Raw genomic sequence first — 17,242 nt, 5'->3', positions numbered from 1 at the left:
GACATACCATTTACTTAATTTTGGTCCACTTTCTGATTTCCAGTCTCTTTGTGAGGTATATCAGTTGGGAACTGTTGACATTATAGCACAGTCAGGTAGATATAGGTCAGGAAAAATCATCAGAAACAATCTAAAAGGTCACTTCTTACCCCAGTAAAGTATAGTTACTTTAACTGAAAAAGTCTCGCTGCTCAATTCAGTACTGTCTATGAAACAAAACATAAGGATTTTAAGAAATAGCTATATTTGGAAATAATATTGTTATAGTTACATCCCAAATGGAAAAAACAGCTTGAGAAAGCAGTCTCCTCTGTTCTCACCTGGCTATGTAGAATCCTATTCAGGTTCCAGGGGAATAGAAGGTCACACTGGAGGTACTTTACTGTAATTTTGACATGACTACAGTACAGAAGCTGATGCAGACAGAGCTCTGGGATGCCAGTACCTATCCTTCTCCATTACTCCAAGTCCTTTCTCTGTCCCTTTTCCATCTCCCCTTTTTTTTTCCCTTCCCCTCTCCTGCCACACACATACCCCAAGTCAGCCTGATTTATTGACAGCAAGGAAGATTTGTGTTGGTCTTTACATCCCCGTCTGTCCATCTGTGAAATAGTTTTTGAGTCACAGACATTACCTGAATAGCGATTTAACAAACAGTAAAAATGCAAAGGCTATTACACACAAAAAAACCCAAAGTGACTAAATCTGTTAAGCTGGTTTTTTCTCTTTTGCTCACAGTAATGCTGGTGGACATTTCAAAAGTACAGGAAATATTCTTAAAAGAGGCTTTAAAAAGCAAGTGCTCACAGGGTTTGTTTTTTTTTTTGGAAACACTGACAACCCTACTGCCATTATCAGAAATGCTTGCCCTTGCCCAAAATTTCTCCTTCTGCACACACTGGCTGCTAACCTGCTGTTACATGCTGGCTGGAAAGATGAACTCCAGCAGCCCCGAGAGCACAAGAGAGCATCGCTTGTGAAAGGGCTGTAAAGCATCATTACTAAACTGGAGAGCTCACGCAAAAAGATCCTGTTTGTACCTGCTTTTATCTAAAAAGCTGTTGTGCTTATTGTGTGCAGGTGTATGTCAAAGTTGGCTGGATGATAAAAACCTGATCTTGTGCACAGGCAATTCAGTCTTTTGCTCCTTTTACTGTTTGCTCTTCACAGATCTGCATGAACCCAAGCTAGCGAACTCAGAAAAGCATTTGGCCTGGCTTGCCAGAAATCCTTGAGCACCTAGCCAGTCCCCAAATAGAAAAGAGAACAGTATCAGCTTTGGTTTGGTTTTGTGTTGTGTTGAGGGGTTTTATGGGTTGAATTAACTTCAGAATCAGCACTGTGTATGCAATAGCCCTGGAAAATGAACTTACCTGCCCTTGGACAACATGCCAACACTACTCCCTGAGTGAAAACTGAGAGACAAAGTCCTGGTTGTCATCAATTCGCAGTGCATTCCCCTGAACTAGAGTTTGTCAAGTACTTCTGACAATTTGAGGATAACACTCTCTTGTGTATAGATATTTCACAAGCAACAAAAACAACCTACCTGGGATACATTATTTGTTAACTGTTCACTCAGCTCATGATAGGTGTGTGCCTCTGAACTGTATTTGGCATCTAACATCTCTCTTTTGATAGATAGCAGTATCTCAGCAGCCTGTTCTCTGAGCCAGCGCAGACAAGGAACGGGCAGCACACGTTCATCAAACTAACATCTGCTTTCAGTTCTCATTTATAGATGTGGAATCCTTTCAACTGGACATTAATCATTCTCTACAGTAGCAATTAGATACTTGAGACAGATCAGAACAAATCGAATTAGCCTTATTTATTAAACAAAAAAAATCCTAAGGAGTAAATAAAAAGGATGGCAGACCATCCTGTGTGCAGCATCATGAAAAGAAAATTAAGATACTGACACACAGGAGTCTAAAAGCTTTCAGGTGCTATTTTCAAAGCCTCAACTGTAACCAAATAGCAGAGGGCTCTACTGCAGAATGCCTCATGGATTATTTTAGCAATAAGGTATAATTGAAAGGATTATCGTGAATGTAATGTTTCCCTTCCAAAAATTCCAGGAATGCAAAAATTACTCTCATCTGCACTGCATGACTCCTGTTTTTAATGCTGGAGCTTCATTTTCACTCGCAAGGAATTCAAGCTAAGGGAAATGTTACCACAGAAATCCTCATTCAATTGACAAAGGAAAATCTCTCTTTTGCTGTAGTTAAACAAAACCTAAGAATTGTATCTTTGGAGAGTCTGGCTTAGTTCAGCTTCAGGCGATGGACATCCTGCACACCAAGAAGAGACACTGCTCTCCCCAAGGGATCAAACAGATCTCCCTGAGGAGCTCAAATTCTCCAGACTAGCTCAAACCAAGCAGTGCAGCTTCCTTTTGCTGGATTTCCCCAGCTTAACATGGCAGACAGCTCTCAGTGAGCAAGGTAGGGGACCCTGCCTCATTTGCACAGAAACTAGTAGAAAACCATCTGTAGATCACAAGACAAATGGACTGATCATTGGCAAGGTGAACAGCTATCCACCAAATACTTGATACTCTCCTTTCTTCATTTGTGTTTTTTTGCAAAAGTTGCTATTACTTTTAAATAAGGAAACAATTCAACATGTTTGTAACAGAAATCTGGCATTGTCTAAGTGAAGAAGAGCTCTCACCATCTAGATTACATGTATCAGCAGCATTTCAGGGTGGGTTGTTTTTTTTTTATAAGGGGAGTTTAATGCTAAGCAGATGAGAAGATGAAAGAGTATGTTGGAGAACAGCAAACAGGGTTTGGCCATCCAGAAACAAAATGATCCTCATCTGTCTGTGCCATAGATCATGAAGCCAATTATCTGCTCCTGTCCAGAAAGCCCCATCCCATGCTGGGCTGCCTTTACTGCTGCAAAGTGCCAGGGTGGGATAAGCAGGTCTAGAGGAAATGTGATTCTGCTGCCTGCCCTGAAAAGCTGTGCTGCTTTAATGTCTTTCTTCTCAGGACCTATTCAGGGTGCTCATGGGTGGGATGGAGGCTTGTGTGGGAAGGAGGAAGACGCTTTTTCCAGTAAACCCATCAGACTTCTTCTCCTTCAATATCCAGAGCCTCCCATGCTGATCCTTTCCTCTCCCTTCCTCAACTCTACATACACCTGATTGTAATAACAGCGGAGATACCATCTGGGGTTAGCTCATTACATGTTTATTACTCCTTTGTTTACTTCTTCATAAATATAAACTGTTGTTACCTGTGCAAGCTTGTGTATCTAGCCCAGTTCTGGTGAGCCTTAAAAGCCCCAAATTGAAAATAGCCTAAAGATGTGAGAAATCATGGCCAGCATCTCAGCCAGTTAGCCAAGGTATGGAGAGAAAACCATTGCAACATGCAGCATGTAGGGATGGGTTTCTATTTAAGATTTCCTGGCTCGGAGGTACCGTGTTAGCTAGTTAGATGTGGTTACAAATAGTAGCACCTGCTAACATTAATCACAATACTTTGGCAATGTGGCTACCAGTGTTAAATTATGAAAGGGACAGGTACCTTGCAAACCTAAGTCCAGTTTATGGTTGGCCAGATCATTTATCAGCCCGAGAAATTAACCTTTCCTCCATGTTCTGTGATCTCATACAAACGGGAATCTGAGGGAGAGAGGGAGGAAGGGGCCTTGGTTTCTCATTTGATTTGATTTTTCATTCGGTTCAATGTAACTTTAAGAAATATTAATCTGCTCCTTCGTTTAATTTCATCTGTACCACTGGCCAAGAGAAATGCACTAATTTATAAGTTGAAGCAAGCCTTGAGATAATGTCACCCACCATTCATCCAAATTTGTCACTAGCATCCCATTAAAGCCGTAATTATTTTTTAATTAAAACTAAGGAAGCTGGCATGCGTGTGCCTACTTTATACATCTGTTATGGGTTAAAATAGCTTTTAAAAAATGTTTTTTTAGACCGCAGTCTTTTGTGGCCATGGCCTATGCCAAAGAAAATGCAAACTTGCTTATTTTCTCCATGGGGCGCAACACTGCCTATGTGTGCCTGAACAGATTCGACTGGCCGTGAAAAGAATTCTAAATAAAACACAAACATGGAATTTGGCAACGCCACAGAAGCGAGCTTAAGACTAATTCCAGCATGCGGACGGCTCTCACACAGCAAGTCTGGCTCCACTATAAATGAAACCAGGCTCTGTAAAATCGCCAGTAAAGTTTGAGTTAGGATTTAAAGAGACAGCACTCTTATTCCAAGGTTTAAGGGGGAAAACACACACACACACACACACACACACACACACACACACACACACACACACCCCAGCTTATTAAGTAAATTCATGCTGGCCTAATAAGTCATTGAAAGCTGTGTTTACTTTCAGCAGTCATTTCTGTTCTAAAAAATTGCAAAGTTTAAAATAAATTAAAAAAAGAAAAAAACCACTAAAAACAGCAAATCCACTTTGGATTTGAGTTTTAGAAAAAAAAGAATGCTGTACGTATTACTGCAGGGACCACTGGTAGTGACAGCAATGAATGAAGGACCTACCTGATGGCAAAGTTGAAATGATATATTAAGAAAGAAGAAAGAAGTCTGAATGTCAGGGGCAGAACAGGGAAAGGAAAGGTGCGCATGGGCAGAAGCTCCATGGCCAGGGTGGCCAGGGACAGAGCATCCTGTTCCCATCAGACAGTCCAGCAAGAAGGATGGTGACTCACTGGGACTTGCTGGGAGGGAGCTATATGCAATACAACTCCATGCATGCATGCATGTAGATGGGGAAATCTAAGCCTGAGGCAATGAAATCCCCTGGGTAATACCTCCCCAGCAGTGCCAGCCAGCCCCAGAGAGCAGACATCTGTGAAGAAAGAGTGAGGAGAAAGTGAGAACAGCATTCACTCATCTTTACCTATTAAGGAGAAAACAAATTTAAGAAATCTCAGTTTATAATCACAAGATACAGCCTGGCAAACTTAGCAGGAAAGGGCAAGGAGCAAATTATTTAAGCAGTAATAGTACTGTCTCGCACATACTTGCTCTCCCTTACAGCTCTGGATGATACCAGGACACTGAATTAAAATTATATCTCAAGAGCCCACCTCAAACCCTGACCATTGGGTTTTTCCCTGATAAGGGAAGAGCAGAAGGGAAGATTTGCTGGCTAGAGAGCTCTAAATATGGGAAGAGCTCAGACGTTGATGAGTGTGCTCAACTGCACTAATGAACGGTGACTGGTGATGGAGGCAGGGGCAGCATTGCTGCAGCTTTCACAGCACTCCTGGTGGAAAAGGGGCAGGGAAAGTAGGTAGGAAATTGGGAAGAAGTTTACAGCAATTTAACAAGATCGTTTTACAGCTATTTATGCATCTATTGATAAAGATAGTGAAGTGTTTGGGCTTCGACAGACTACAGAGCTTATAAGAGTCTACCTCAAATTTACAATAGAGGTATTCAGTTTGAAGAGAAAAAAAATAGAGCTACTATTACTACTATTAGTATTATTTATTATGATGACTTTTATTAATCAGAATTATTATTAATTTTATAAGGTTTTACAGGAAAGTAAAGTTACTCACTAATTTTGTCCTCATCACAGGACCACAATGACCCTGTTCCCAGTTTAATCAAGGTTTCACACATTTTTATAGAGGATTTGGATTAATCAATCCATAAACACTCAGATACAATTTTTGGACAGACTTTGCATTATAAGCCAGTCTGTGACATAACAAATAAACTTATTCTCTCCCTGTTCAACCAGACGAGACGAGAAAATAATTCAAAATTCTGTTAGGAGATGCAAACTGAAGAAAGAGTTCTCCTGAAGGCAAAAAGCACTGGCGCTATGCTGTGGTCCTACAAGGTTCCATGACTTTTTGGTTTTTACCCTGCTCACCATGGACAGTTTTAAATGTTACGTATTTCCCAACAATACTCTGATTCTTACTTAAATCTCTGTACACCCTGGAATTCCATAGAACATGCTCACAGCTGGCAGAACAGTACAACATCACTGAAGTCAGAAAACACCTCATAGAAAGATGCTCAGCCAAGCATTCCTAGGCAGCCCCTAACCCATCTCTCAGTGGACTGCTGGCATGGTACAGCACTCCCTGGGAACACCACACTTGTCACGCAGCCATGGTAGATATGTAAGGATCAGGTTTAGATCTGCGTCTCACATGAAGTAATCTAGGTCAATGCAGGACACGTAAGGAGACAGTCTGACATACAGAAAGGATGGGATGCTCCCCTCACATTGCCAGGAGATGTACTGAAAATAGTACATTTACTGTTGGCTTCAAATAGCCAAGTGACGTTTAAACAAGCATCAAAGCTGCAGGTATGTTGTGCAAACTGGCCTCTCTCTAACCAGTGATTTTTTATGTTAATAGCAAAGACAGTAATTTAGAAAGCACCGTTGCATGGCAGGATTCCAGTAACTGTGTCTTCCCACTGCCTTGTACAGTGCCTGCATTAACCTCATTCCAGAAGTCCCAGGACCTCTGACTCATACAGCTGAATTCATAAAAAATGTAAGGCTTCACTATGTGGGATTTTTTTGCCTGCTTCCTTCCAAGTGTGTGTTTCAGTGTCTCGTTGAACCTGGCTTCCCCAGCCTGTGCTACGGCACGTTGCATCAGTGGGAACGGGGACCCATAGAAATGGTTGGACTAAGACAAAAACAAGAAGAAAATAAAGTTACCAAAGGCACGTACCATACTCTAGCCCTCCAGATTTCTGTACATACTGCAAAAATACTTAGGAAAAGCTTGTCCAAAAGAAAGGAAACAGGCCAAAACGTATGTTGCTAACAGTTGCTCAGCCGCTTACTGCTCAGCAGAAAGAAGGACCAACATGCAGAACATAGAAGCCCAGTGGGGTACATGCAAGGTGCATCAGCATGGCTTCTTTGACTCAAATCCCTTTCTGAACATAAAGCATCCCATCTGAGCACAGAACTCTTCCTTTCATCTATTTTTATGAAGGACTCAGAAAACAAAAAAGAGTCCAGGTCCTCTTAATTGGGCAGCACTGGAGGAACACAGGGTTATTTTTGCAGTTCCCTGGCCTAAACCTGAGCCACCCCAGGAATAAATTATCCCATTCCCCTAAAATAAATAAAATAAAATAAAGAGATATCACTATAAAATCTACAATGTCTCACTGTTTCCTCCACCTTTCCCACTCTGGCTTGTGAACTAAAGAGCAGTTCTTGTCACAGCTACCTACGCCATACAGCATGGCTCACCCTACTTCCTTTGACACTGAGCATTATATTTGTGCATACAGATTTATCTCTGTTCTCACAAACTGAACAGGCCAATTCACTTCCTGGCTCAGACACACAAACACATCCGCATGAGTCTGACAGAAAGCAAGAAGAAAAGTGATGACAAAAAGCTACTGCTGAAGGGGTAGGAGAAAACTCCATCCTGAATACGCCAGGTGAGGCTGTACAAGTGAACTGTTTAGCATATGTAATGTACAAATGAATGGCAATTTACTGAGAGAAAGAAAGAATAATTGCAAACATTTATGCCTCGTGCACATGTATTAAAAAAAAAATCAGCTTTTAGAGAGCTGGTGCATTGCCCAACCAAAAGGCAAGGCACCTGACAAGCACTACCCCTAATTTTGTTGCTTTTTAGGTGATTGCTTCCTTCCTTCTCTTCCTGCAGTTGATTTCTTCTCTCTTTACAAAGTGTTCACCAAGAGGCATTCAGCTCCCTGAAAACGAGTGGGAAAGTAGTGGCAGCAGGGAGAGGCTGGTCCCATGCTGCAAACCATTCCTGGTGGTTACTATGCAGCAGAAACATGAAAGTCATTCCTGCCCCTTCGCTGAATACAAACACACACCATGCTACAACTTCTAAAAGGGATCTGCTCCTCCTTCAGACAACCGAGGTGTTTCTGGACATAATGTGTGCCGAAAGGTTGATCAGGCACTGGAATAGGTTGCCTGGGAAGGTGGTGGAGTCACCCTGAATTGTTTAATAGGCATCTGGATTTGACGCTGGAGGATATGGTTTAGGGGTTACAGCAGAGTGGCAGGCAATGGTTGGACTTGATGGTCTTTGAGGTCTCCTCCAAGCTTGGTGATTCTTTGATTCTATGATTCTAAGCTATGACAGTGCCCAAACCATGCCTCCTGCACCCCAGTAAAGCAATCTTTATGGATGCTGGTGTCTTGGCGAAAGTACTGCACCAACGCCAAGAAAAAAGAAGACTTGAATTTGTTTGGGTCTTCTGTCAGAGCAGCAGGTGCCTTGCCATCAGTGGTGCATCTTGGTCACCAAGCTACTTTCTCCCTTCCAAACTAAAATAATGACAAATATTTAATGAATTAAGGGAAAGACATGGAGGTTATTGCTAATGGGAACAACAAAGTACAAGAAAGGAGCACTGTAAAAAAAACGAACCTGTTCAATAGATAGAACCAAAATGTCCTTCCCTTGCTTTCCCATAAGCTCCCTTTTTGCCTCATGTCCCACCTGAAACCACCAAGACCTGTTTGTCCTTTAAGAAAGATGAATCAATTGCTGTCTGCTCCCCTGATGCTTACCTATACCCTGAGGTCACCTATTCCTAACCCAACCATCGCTCAGCAAACTCTAAAAGGAAATAAATCCATCCATTCCAATAAGCAAATTATAAAATCACCTTCATCCATCTTGTTCCTATATTTTTAAATTTGATTGTGGCCAGAGAATTGCTGGCTGGGAATTACCCTTCCCCCACGCGCACATACACCCTTTAAAAATGCAAAATCTAGCCCTCTATTTCAATATTTCTGATGTCAGTGACCGGTGTCGGCTCTCCCCATACAGTAACTGCTTTAAAGCGCTGCATACAGCACTGCATTAAAAATTAATTACACATGCTATTTTATTGATAGTGCATAATGTAATGAGCACCAGCTGTGCTAAACATCCAAACTCCTTTTTAAGACAGCTATAAAAAAAGAAAGAAACTGCACTTCCAAATGCTTCTCCTGTCAGAGGAGAAAAACAGCAACATCTTGGATGGATTTGAAACAGGATTCTTTGATTTAGCTCTCCATTTGGAGCGTTTGAAGAGTTCAGACTCTCGGGCTCAGCATAGTGGTATGCAATCGAGTTAACTCTCTCAATGTTGGAGCCATTGTCCTTATTGCAGGCAACGTTGCCTTGAACCTTTTTGTCCCAAGACTACCAGATTCAGTTCCACCCATTAATATTGCAATTAAGAGCTTTTCTTTTTTCCTGGGATGTCTGGAAGTGGCAAGCATCCGCTTTAAAGCACCTTTAAATATCACTACCGCTCCTGCTGGTTCTTAACTTGACATAATTAGGACTTACAAAGTTATGGTGATCGGCTGTCTGTCTAGAACAAAGCCTCAGCCACACTCACATTGCCAGCGACCCTGCCCCATGCAGCACCCTCATTTTAGTCACCTCCCAGCCACATTAAGGACTCTTGACAAACACACATTCAGTCAAAAAAATCAGTCTGTGTTAGATCCACCTATTTTGAGTTTGGATCTGATTTTAATATCTGGTGAGACAGAGAGCTGCATAGGCAGACAGGTCACATATGATTTTAATACTTGGATAGATGAATGAACACATAAATTGATCGATAGGTGTAAGGATGGATGCATACACTCAGACTGATTTGTTACTGGTTTTAGTATATACATCTCTCATACATCCCTGCACTCTAAGTACCGTCCACAAACTCAGTTCTACTACAGCATGCATTAAATATTTCACTAAAATAAATAAATACATGTAACCATGACTAATAGGGACATCTTTCCTGAATGTTAGCCAGCACTTTATGCAAAGCTCTTCTTTATGCAGCAAATGAAAAGATACATTTACAAAGAGTCTTGGGGAAACCATAGGCCTTTTTCTGCACTGAGATACATCTACCCAATTCCTCTTTCTTCTCCCAAAAAAAAAAGCACCCAGTGCTGAACAGAAATCAAGTTTTAGTGCACCTTTTTTTTTGGGTTTGAAATTCCACTCAGCAAAAAATGAAGAGTAGAGTATCAGCCGTTGTCCTGGGACATGATGAGTTAGGAGGTTTTTGCTGGATGAGTTTGCATTCTCCACTCTGATTACTGTTTTGTTTTCAATTGATCCTCCTGTGTTAATAAAACCCAGTCTGGAGTGAACAAAAGCTTGCTTCTTGCTCAAGTAAGAAATGTGCCGAGTGCATACCATATCATTAACATAAAAGTTTTTGAAATAATACAGTTTTCTGGACAGATTGTATTAATTGCATCAAGCTTTTTACAGCAGGGTGGTCTGATCTAGTTCTACTTATTGGCTGACTCCAGTTATAAAACCAACATAAAATGAATATGGTGATATAATAGAAAGAGGGGAAAATATTCTTTTAAAACCTATGATTTACTTACACATACTGCTTTTATCCTTGCTGTCACCTTAACCTTTGCCAAGAAAACACCAGACTAGTTAAATGAGGCAATAAGTAGAATTTCAGTAACCAAGTAAATTGATATTAACTTTACAAGATGACTGTGATTTTCAGAATGTCCTAATGACTAATACAGCTGATTCCTTGAATTAACAGGAGCTTGTTCCTCTCTTCTGAGCTATGGCCCCATGCCTTCGTCTGCTTTAGACTTTAAAATTCACAGCCCTGTCCATTAATCACTGTCGTCCATGCCCACTTGCTGTTTTTATATATGCAACTAAGTATCGTAATTGCTTTCCACCTCCTTCCATCAGCCTACATGCGGGAAGGAAGCAGTTTCACTGGTTAGCTGAATATATGTGTATTGGACAGATTTAATTATCTTTACAGGGGTATATAAAACCCTCACTTGTAGGCCCAGGTCCAAAGATTTTGGATCAGGTATATACCTGAATGCAGGCACAGGGGATAAAATATTCTCCGTGTCATTACAATCCCCTTTGTCTTATGCTGATTATGATCCCTTTTCTGGGGTTTTTGAACTGTAGTATCTTCAGGGCAGGGACTTTTTCCTTTGGAGAGCTCGCTGTAAAGTGCCATGCACTTCTGCACTGAGATTTTCAATGCTCATTTCTCGTTAACTTTAATGGGAAATGGGCATCCAAATCTCTTAGGCAGCTTTGACAATTTAAGCCTTAATGTACAATATTAATAAATCAGCATCATAAAAAGAGCCTTATGAAGATGTATTGTGAAAAAATAGCCCCACAAAAAGCATTGCAGTGTATGTGTGCATGCATACGGGCATATACTTTTCTTTACATAATTACGTCTCTCAACAATCATTTGCATGTCTCTGTTATGCAAAAAAACCTGTGTGTGTTTTACAGTTACTCTGAGCAGTTGCAATTCATTGAAATGAAATAAAAAGCAGGCTCAAAAAAGCACCCTAATCTGGCAAGGGGTAAAGCAAAATGAATGCTTTGCCCATTTATATTTTAGATCCAAGCTACACAACCCTGTGAATTTCATTACTCTATTCCAACTTCTAATTAAATAGGCACTAAAAACATTTAAACGGGAGAACCCAATTCAACAGACAGAAGCCTCTGAGGAAATAAATAAATAAATTAAGAGACAGAGAGAGATTGTTCCAGTGGTAGAGTTTGGTTTTTTTAAAAACACATGGAAAAACATAGACCTTTACTTGCAAACTCATCATCCTGTGGTGTCCTGAACACAAAGAATTGAATGAAGTCAGAGGGGACCATGACCAGCAACAACCAAACAACACAGTGGACATCCAAGCAAACCTCCTAGCACCATTTACTGTGATTGAAACTACTATCAGCAGCACATTTTCTAAAGATTGCTAACAGCTCTGGATAAGGAAGCATGACTTCCTCAGTGCATGACTGAATGCTACTCAGCATCCTGGGCGATCGCTCTTATCTAGGTTGGAGATTTCCAAAAGCAGTTTTTCACACATGCGTACCCCAAATCCCACCAGCAGCCATAAGTTTAGATTCTCCAGCACAAACTGCTGTGAGAGACTCTTGAGGGCCCGATTAGTGAGTGCCCAGCAGAGATTTGGGAGTACCTGCAACTTCAAGCCTTCAGAGTCGCAGCCTGCTTGAGAACTGCACGGAAAAACTCCAGGTCCTGAATTAAATGAATGCTGAAAAACAGGAAAGGTAAGAAATGATGAAGGTAGAGGAGAGGCGGGAACTGTTGATGGCTTTTGTTCAAAGAAGGAAACAATTCCTCAGAAGCAAGAACAGGGTTGACAGAATAAAAGGCTAATCAAGTCAGAGAGACGAGCAGATCTCTAAAGCTGGAGCAAGTGACTGTTGTAAATGTCTATATTAAAAAAGAGGGCACAATGCAGGGATTGTCACTAGATTATTAGTCAACACAAAGAACTCACTTTTCTTTCATTTCCACAAAACACTTAGGGGGATAGAAAGATACCATAACCCTTGCCACGGGGTTTAAACCATGCCTAGGTTCACATACAGTGAATACTATGGGAGTTAAGAAAGGGTTAAGAAGACATAATGTTCTTTTTCAAGGGAAGAAAATGTTTCTTTCAAGCAGACCTTGACCAGCTACTGTCATAAACATGTAGCATGCACTTTGATATAACCTATTCTCTAAGTGCCGCAGACTGCAGCAGTAATTACAGGAAGCCATGATAACAAGTCTCTCTGTCCACAGAGCTGGCATCACTCTCCCAGCAAACAGGCAATTCTGAAAACTCACACAGCACAACTGCAAAGTGAGAACTCAAAGTATGCAAAGTACAAAAGCCTCACCTTCCCACATTCTTTAATAAGTTATTCCTTCCTTCCTTTTCTATTTTTAGCTGTACTTGCTTGCCTTCCCACTAGCTGCTGGCATCAGAAGCAACAGGGAACCCAGGCATCCAGTTCACTGTTACAACTACCTGCCTACCAAAGGCACCTACGTGCATACTACACCAGTGAAGACAGAGAACAGCAAAACATGAGATCAGTTCCAGTTTGGTTTGCTGGTTACCAGGAGGAGGGAAGACAGGAGGGAGGAGAGCTATCTGACTTTCTGATCCAGTGCTCACCATTTGGAAGAGCCTGTCTTGACATCCATCTCAGGCCAGTTGGTCAATCCTCTAAGACCGACGAAGCAGAGCTTGATTAAAACAGCATCCATCTCATGCTGCATACAGCAGCTGTGATAGAAAATTTAACCAACCCCCCGTGCACCAATGGCACCTCACCACACAGCACATTGCTGCAAACCCAGTGCCTGCTCCCCAGTGCAAGCAGATGGGTGCAGGCTGAGCATCTACCAGGTGGCACAGGAGACTTCTCTGCGTGCCCTGAGCTTCCCCAAGAGTCAAAACAGCATCCTGCAGAGTGTTCTCAGCCTCCTCTCAAGAATACTTTATCTTTCAAGATCAAGGATTTCCAAGATGCGGATTTAAATTTCTTGCAAAACTTTTTGTTTCACTTTATTGCATGAATAGAGAGATGTACAGGGATATTCTCATGAGATACAGATTTCTGTAGCCAGGTGCTACCACTGCCTGTGGAAGGAAAAAGCTGAGCACAGCAAAGTTTTGGCAGCTTCGGGTGGGAGATAAGGAGACATTTCCCGAAGACTTTACTCCTGACAGTTGCTGCTGTCTCTAAATCCTCTGGTCCTCATGCTTTACTTATCCAGCATCATTTGGGGAACTCACTATTAAAACTACATGCATGTTATCATGAATGAGAGCTGTGGGGTTTGGCCCACCACAGTGAGATTCCATAAATACTTGTGGATTTTGCCAGAGCTGTATTTTCTTTTAAGCCCTCCCCATGTTCACCTCTCCAGTCTGCAGCTCACCATAGACCCTGTCTTGCAACTGAGCCATGCTCAGAAACACCCACTGATTTCAAAGAGATCACTTGGTCTGAAACGATGGAGTCTGGAGACAATATGTCCATGTCCTCTTTGCCTACATTGGTGTGCCTTCATTTTCACATCACTTTCTCCTCCTCGTGGTGACAAAAGTCAGGCATTTAAAAGGAATAAAGGAAAAGAAAAGCTGGTGGAGTAGAGGCCAGGGATGCATGGTGAGTTACTAAGGAGCATTTTCTCAAAGCAAGGAAGAAAACGGCATGGAGCACATACATCCTGCGTGCACATGGATGTGGAGAAGAGCCTTTAATACGAATGGTTGAGGAGGGAGGGCAAAAAAAAAAAGAAGGGAAATAAAAATACCTCAGATGTTAAATGTTATCCAATTAAGCTTAAAATAAACAGCCCAGAGAGATGACATCCTGATACTGGAGTATCACATTCTATGAAGAGTCTCAGACATTTGTTCACAATGTGGCACAAATGGCCTGGCAGAGGCCACTGGTGACAGCTGAGGGTGGGCAGGCAGGAGAGGAGGGATGGGGAAATGGAGTCAAACGTCCTTTCCCACTCCCCATCCTCTTCCTCGGTGGAGGCGGAAGGAGGAAAGGGGAGTGGGGGCGGTTAGAGCATTTCCTCTGCCTTCCCCATGTGACCCAGCAAAGGCAGCTCTCCCACAGCAAAGACGACATCACTCGGCAGCACTACTGACCTTCAGATAGCAACAGAATAAAAGTATTTCTATTACCTGACAACTGACAATGACATCCAAATGTGCCTGACGTCTCAGTCTGAATCTCAGTCTGAGTCCCGCCAACTGAGACTGCACGTGCACCACAGCAGGGCAGGCTAAGGCAGGGCGGGAGGGAGGCCAGTGCGCGGAGAGGTGACGTGATCACGGATGTGTGAGGGTGGGAGGAGGCAGCTATGGGAGCCCCCGGCAGGTTTGCAGGCCTGGACGGCCCTGGAGAAAAAACAATAGAAAAAACTGTCAGTCGGATCTAAGTTTGAAGGGACAGAGGAGGCATCATCAGGGGAAACAAGCGAGGTGGGGTTTGGCTGCCTGACGCACAACATGTTTGGTCTGAACCCCTCTCTGGGTCTGGCTGAGGCTGGAAGGCTCGCACTGGGTGGGGGAAGAGAAAGAAGAGACCCAAGGGGCCCACGAACCCAGGCTGGGGGTCTGTGGGGGGCATGAAGTGGGGTGAAGGTGGGGGATGGCCATCCCTGGCACAGAGCAGAGCCAGAGGTGGTGGACGTCACCACTGGCACTTGCTCAGGGACCAAACCGAAAGGGGAGTTATTGTTTTACGGCTGTGTTAACGCACTGAGCCAATACAAAAGTGGACAGGCTTTCTGCCCAGCCGCCACTGAAGCAGGTTCCACACACCAGCCTGGACAAAGTGTGGTGACTTAGAGCTCAAATGGCTTCAGTGAGGTGCCAGGAGCTGAGCTCCCTGAAGGAAGCCTTGGCGGCCGCACGCTGCCTTCCCGCTTGAGCCGCAGCCAGTTGTGCATTTTGCATGCCCCGATTATGCAGGCTGCATCCTCACTGAGCCTGCAAGGAAGGGAGATGCCTTTTTGCTGGTAGCTAGAAGATGATATTGTAACCTCCAACTGTATCATTTATTTTTAACCCCTTTAGGAATCACCTGCCATTTAAAAGCTGTATTTGAGGCTTTTCTCCTGCTCCTCTGGAAATGCTTGCTCCTCCTGGCACTAGTCCAAGCTGAACTCTGCGACTTTGAAAAACTAAGATACGTCTTAAATGTCAATATACACCTGCACAAATACAGATACACACACACACACACACATTGCACACAGAATCCTGTAGAAGTCACGTTTCTGGCTGGTGGAAATTAGCAAAGTTTAAAGGGAAGCTGAGCGAACGGCACCGCTTTACATCCACTGGGAATCCCACCCTCTCCATTTAAAACTATGCTTGCCACTTAGTTATTACCTGAAGGGTAGCTACTAATCAAGGGCAGTTTCTAAATGAAGATCTGTGGTGGAGTAGTTGCCATTGAAAAGCTGGCATTTGCCAACAGTTACCACACAGTGGTAGATCAGAAACCACAGTTTCCCCCTGTATTTAGATCAGGAAATATGTGTGCTAATTGTGGGGTACTTTATGGCAAATGCTCCCTTTCTAAATGGTGGTATCCCTGGCTGTGCATGAATGTGTGTCTTGCAGATACATGCAAACACTGTGGCAGCAAAGAGAAATATTTATCTGTGTTCCCTCCAAACCTAGAAAAAAAAACCCAACTTTTTCCAAAGGAACCTAAAGTGTGGCAACAAAAAAAATTATTTGTCCATACTTCCTCTGACCCTAAACATGCAAAATTTTCCAAGGGAGCTTCTCCACCTTGAGAGTCACTATTCAGAAAACAGGCCTGCATGTTGATCTGACAGCTACACATGTGAGGCAAACGGGGATACTTCATCCTTGGCACAGCATCCAGTGCTCCAGTCTGCAAGGACTGCATTTGATTTTGGCGTTTATCTTAAATGGCTAAGAGACCACCAGTGCAAAACATTTGTGTGAAGCTTCTGCCAAAACCACAAGTGAAGAGTCTAAATTCCCTGTATAAATACTTGAGCTTCAAGCATCAAGGATAAAATTTGTGCTCTTTTGTGAGGAGTGGTTTTAAATAGAAGCCATTTCTGTGGTTTGTGGGATGAGGAAGGGCTTTTTTTTTATTTTGGGGGCTCAGTTGTTTGGCTATTATATTGTTTGATCTCTCTGGAAGTACTACACAAGCAGGTAATGATAACTGCTATCATACATACATTGCATTTTGGGCAGGACAGTGCACTACGCATGCAGAAGCTGATGTCAGACATCATAGGTGTATGAACCACTCTACTGCCCCTGTAATAGATACGAATAACAAGTTTGTTTTTTTCATGGAACAAGAAAAGAGTAACAAAGATTCCCTCCAATGACTTAACAATTGTATCTTGTATTCCTAATATTATAAAAATAGCTAGGCTGTGTTGAACTGCCTGGGCACTAGTCCTTGCTGGGAAAGTTGTGAGCTTGAAATGGGGATTTGGAGTAGGACCACACAGCAGCTATGCCTCAGGTTACACAGAGACATGTCTGTGGCCCCTAAGGGCACAGGTCCTGCAGTCATTTGGCCCTCTATACCTTGTGGTGCCATACTACAGGTTTTGGAGATCATTACACAGAGAAACTATACAAAGCCCACCACATGCACTGTCAGCCCCAACTGCATGGGGCTTTAATGTGGAGGTCCATGGTCCCTGGCACACAACACTACTCTGAGAACAACAGTCCTGGTGTGCCCCACACATCCATTTGCAACGAACTCAATGCAATCTGCACAGACCTGAGGTGTATGAGAAGGTGGAAAAAGCTCTCACTGAGTGGTTACAGGAGGTTCTCCCAGCTCTTATCCAATGCAT

At 42.7% G+C, this 17,242-nt stretch overlaps 1 protein-coding gene across 1 annotated transcript in view; it reads right to left on the bottom strand.

Moving 5' to 3' along the window:
- BCL11B (B-cell CLL/lymphoma 11B (zinc finger protein)) overlaps positions 1 to 17,242 on the bottom strand; it is a gene marked incomplete at its 5' end in the record, with an annotated part of 77,986 nt that overhangs the window by 35,180 nt on the left and 25,564 nt on the right. The window contains one exon of the mRNA XM_009083236.1: positions 14,556 to 14,771. Within this exon, the coding sequence (XP_009081484.1) occupies positions 14,556 to 14,771 (216 nt within the window). The remainder of the gene's footprint in view (positions 1 to 14,555; positions 14,772 to 17,242) is intronic.

Source organism: Acanthisitta chloris, unplaced genomic scaffold (genome assembly GCF_000695815.1).
Source record: "Acanthisitta chloris isolate BGI_N310 unplaced genomic scaffold, ASM69581v1 scaffold11279, whole genome shotgun sequence".
Lineage (NCBI taxonomy): Eukaryota > Metazoa > Chordata > Aves > Passeriformes > Acanthisittidae > Acanthisitta > Acanthisitta chloris.
This window is presented reverse-complemented; position numbering and strand designations above follow the sequence as displayed.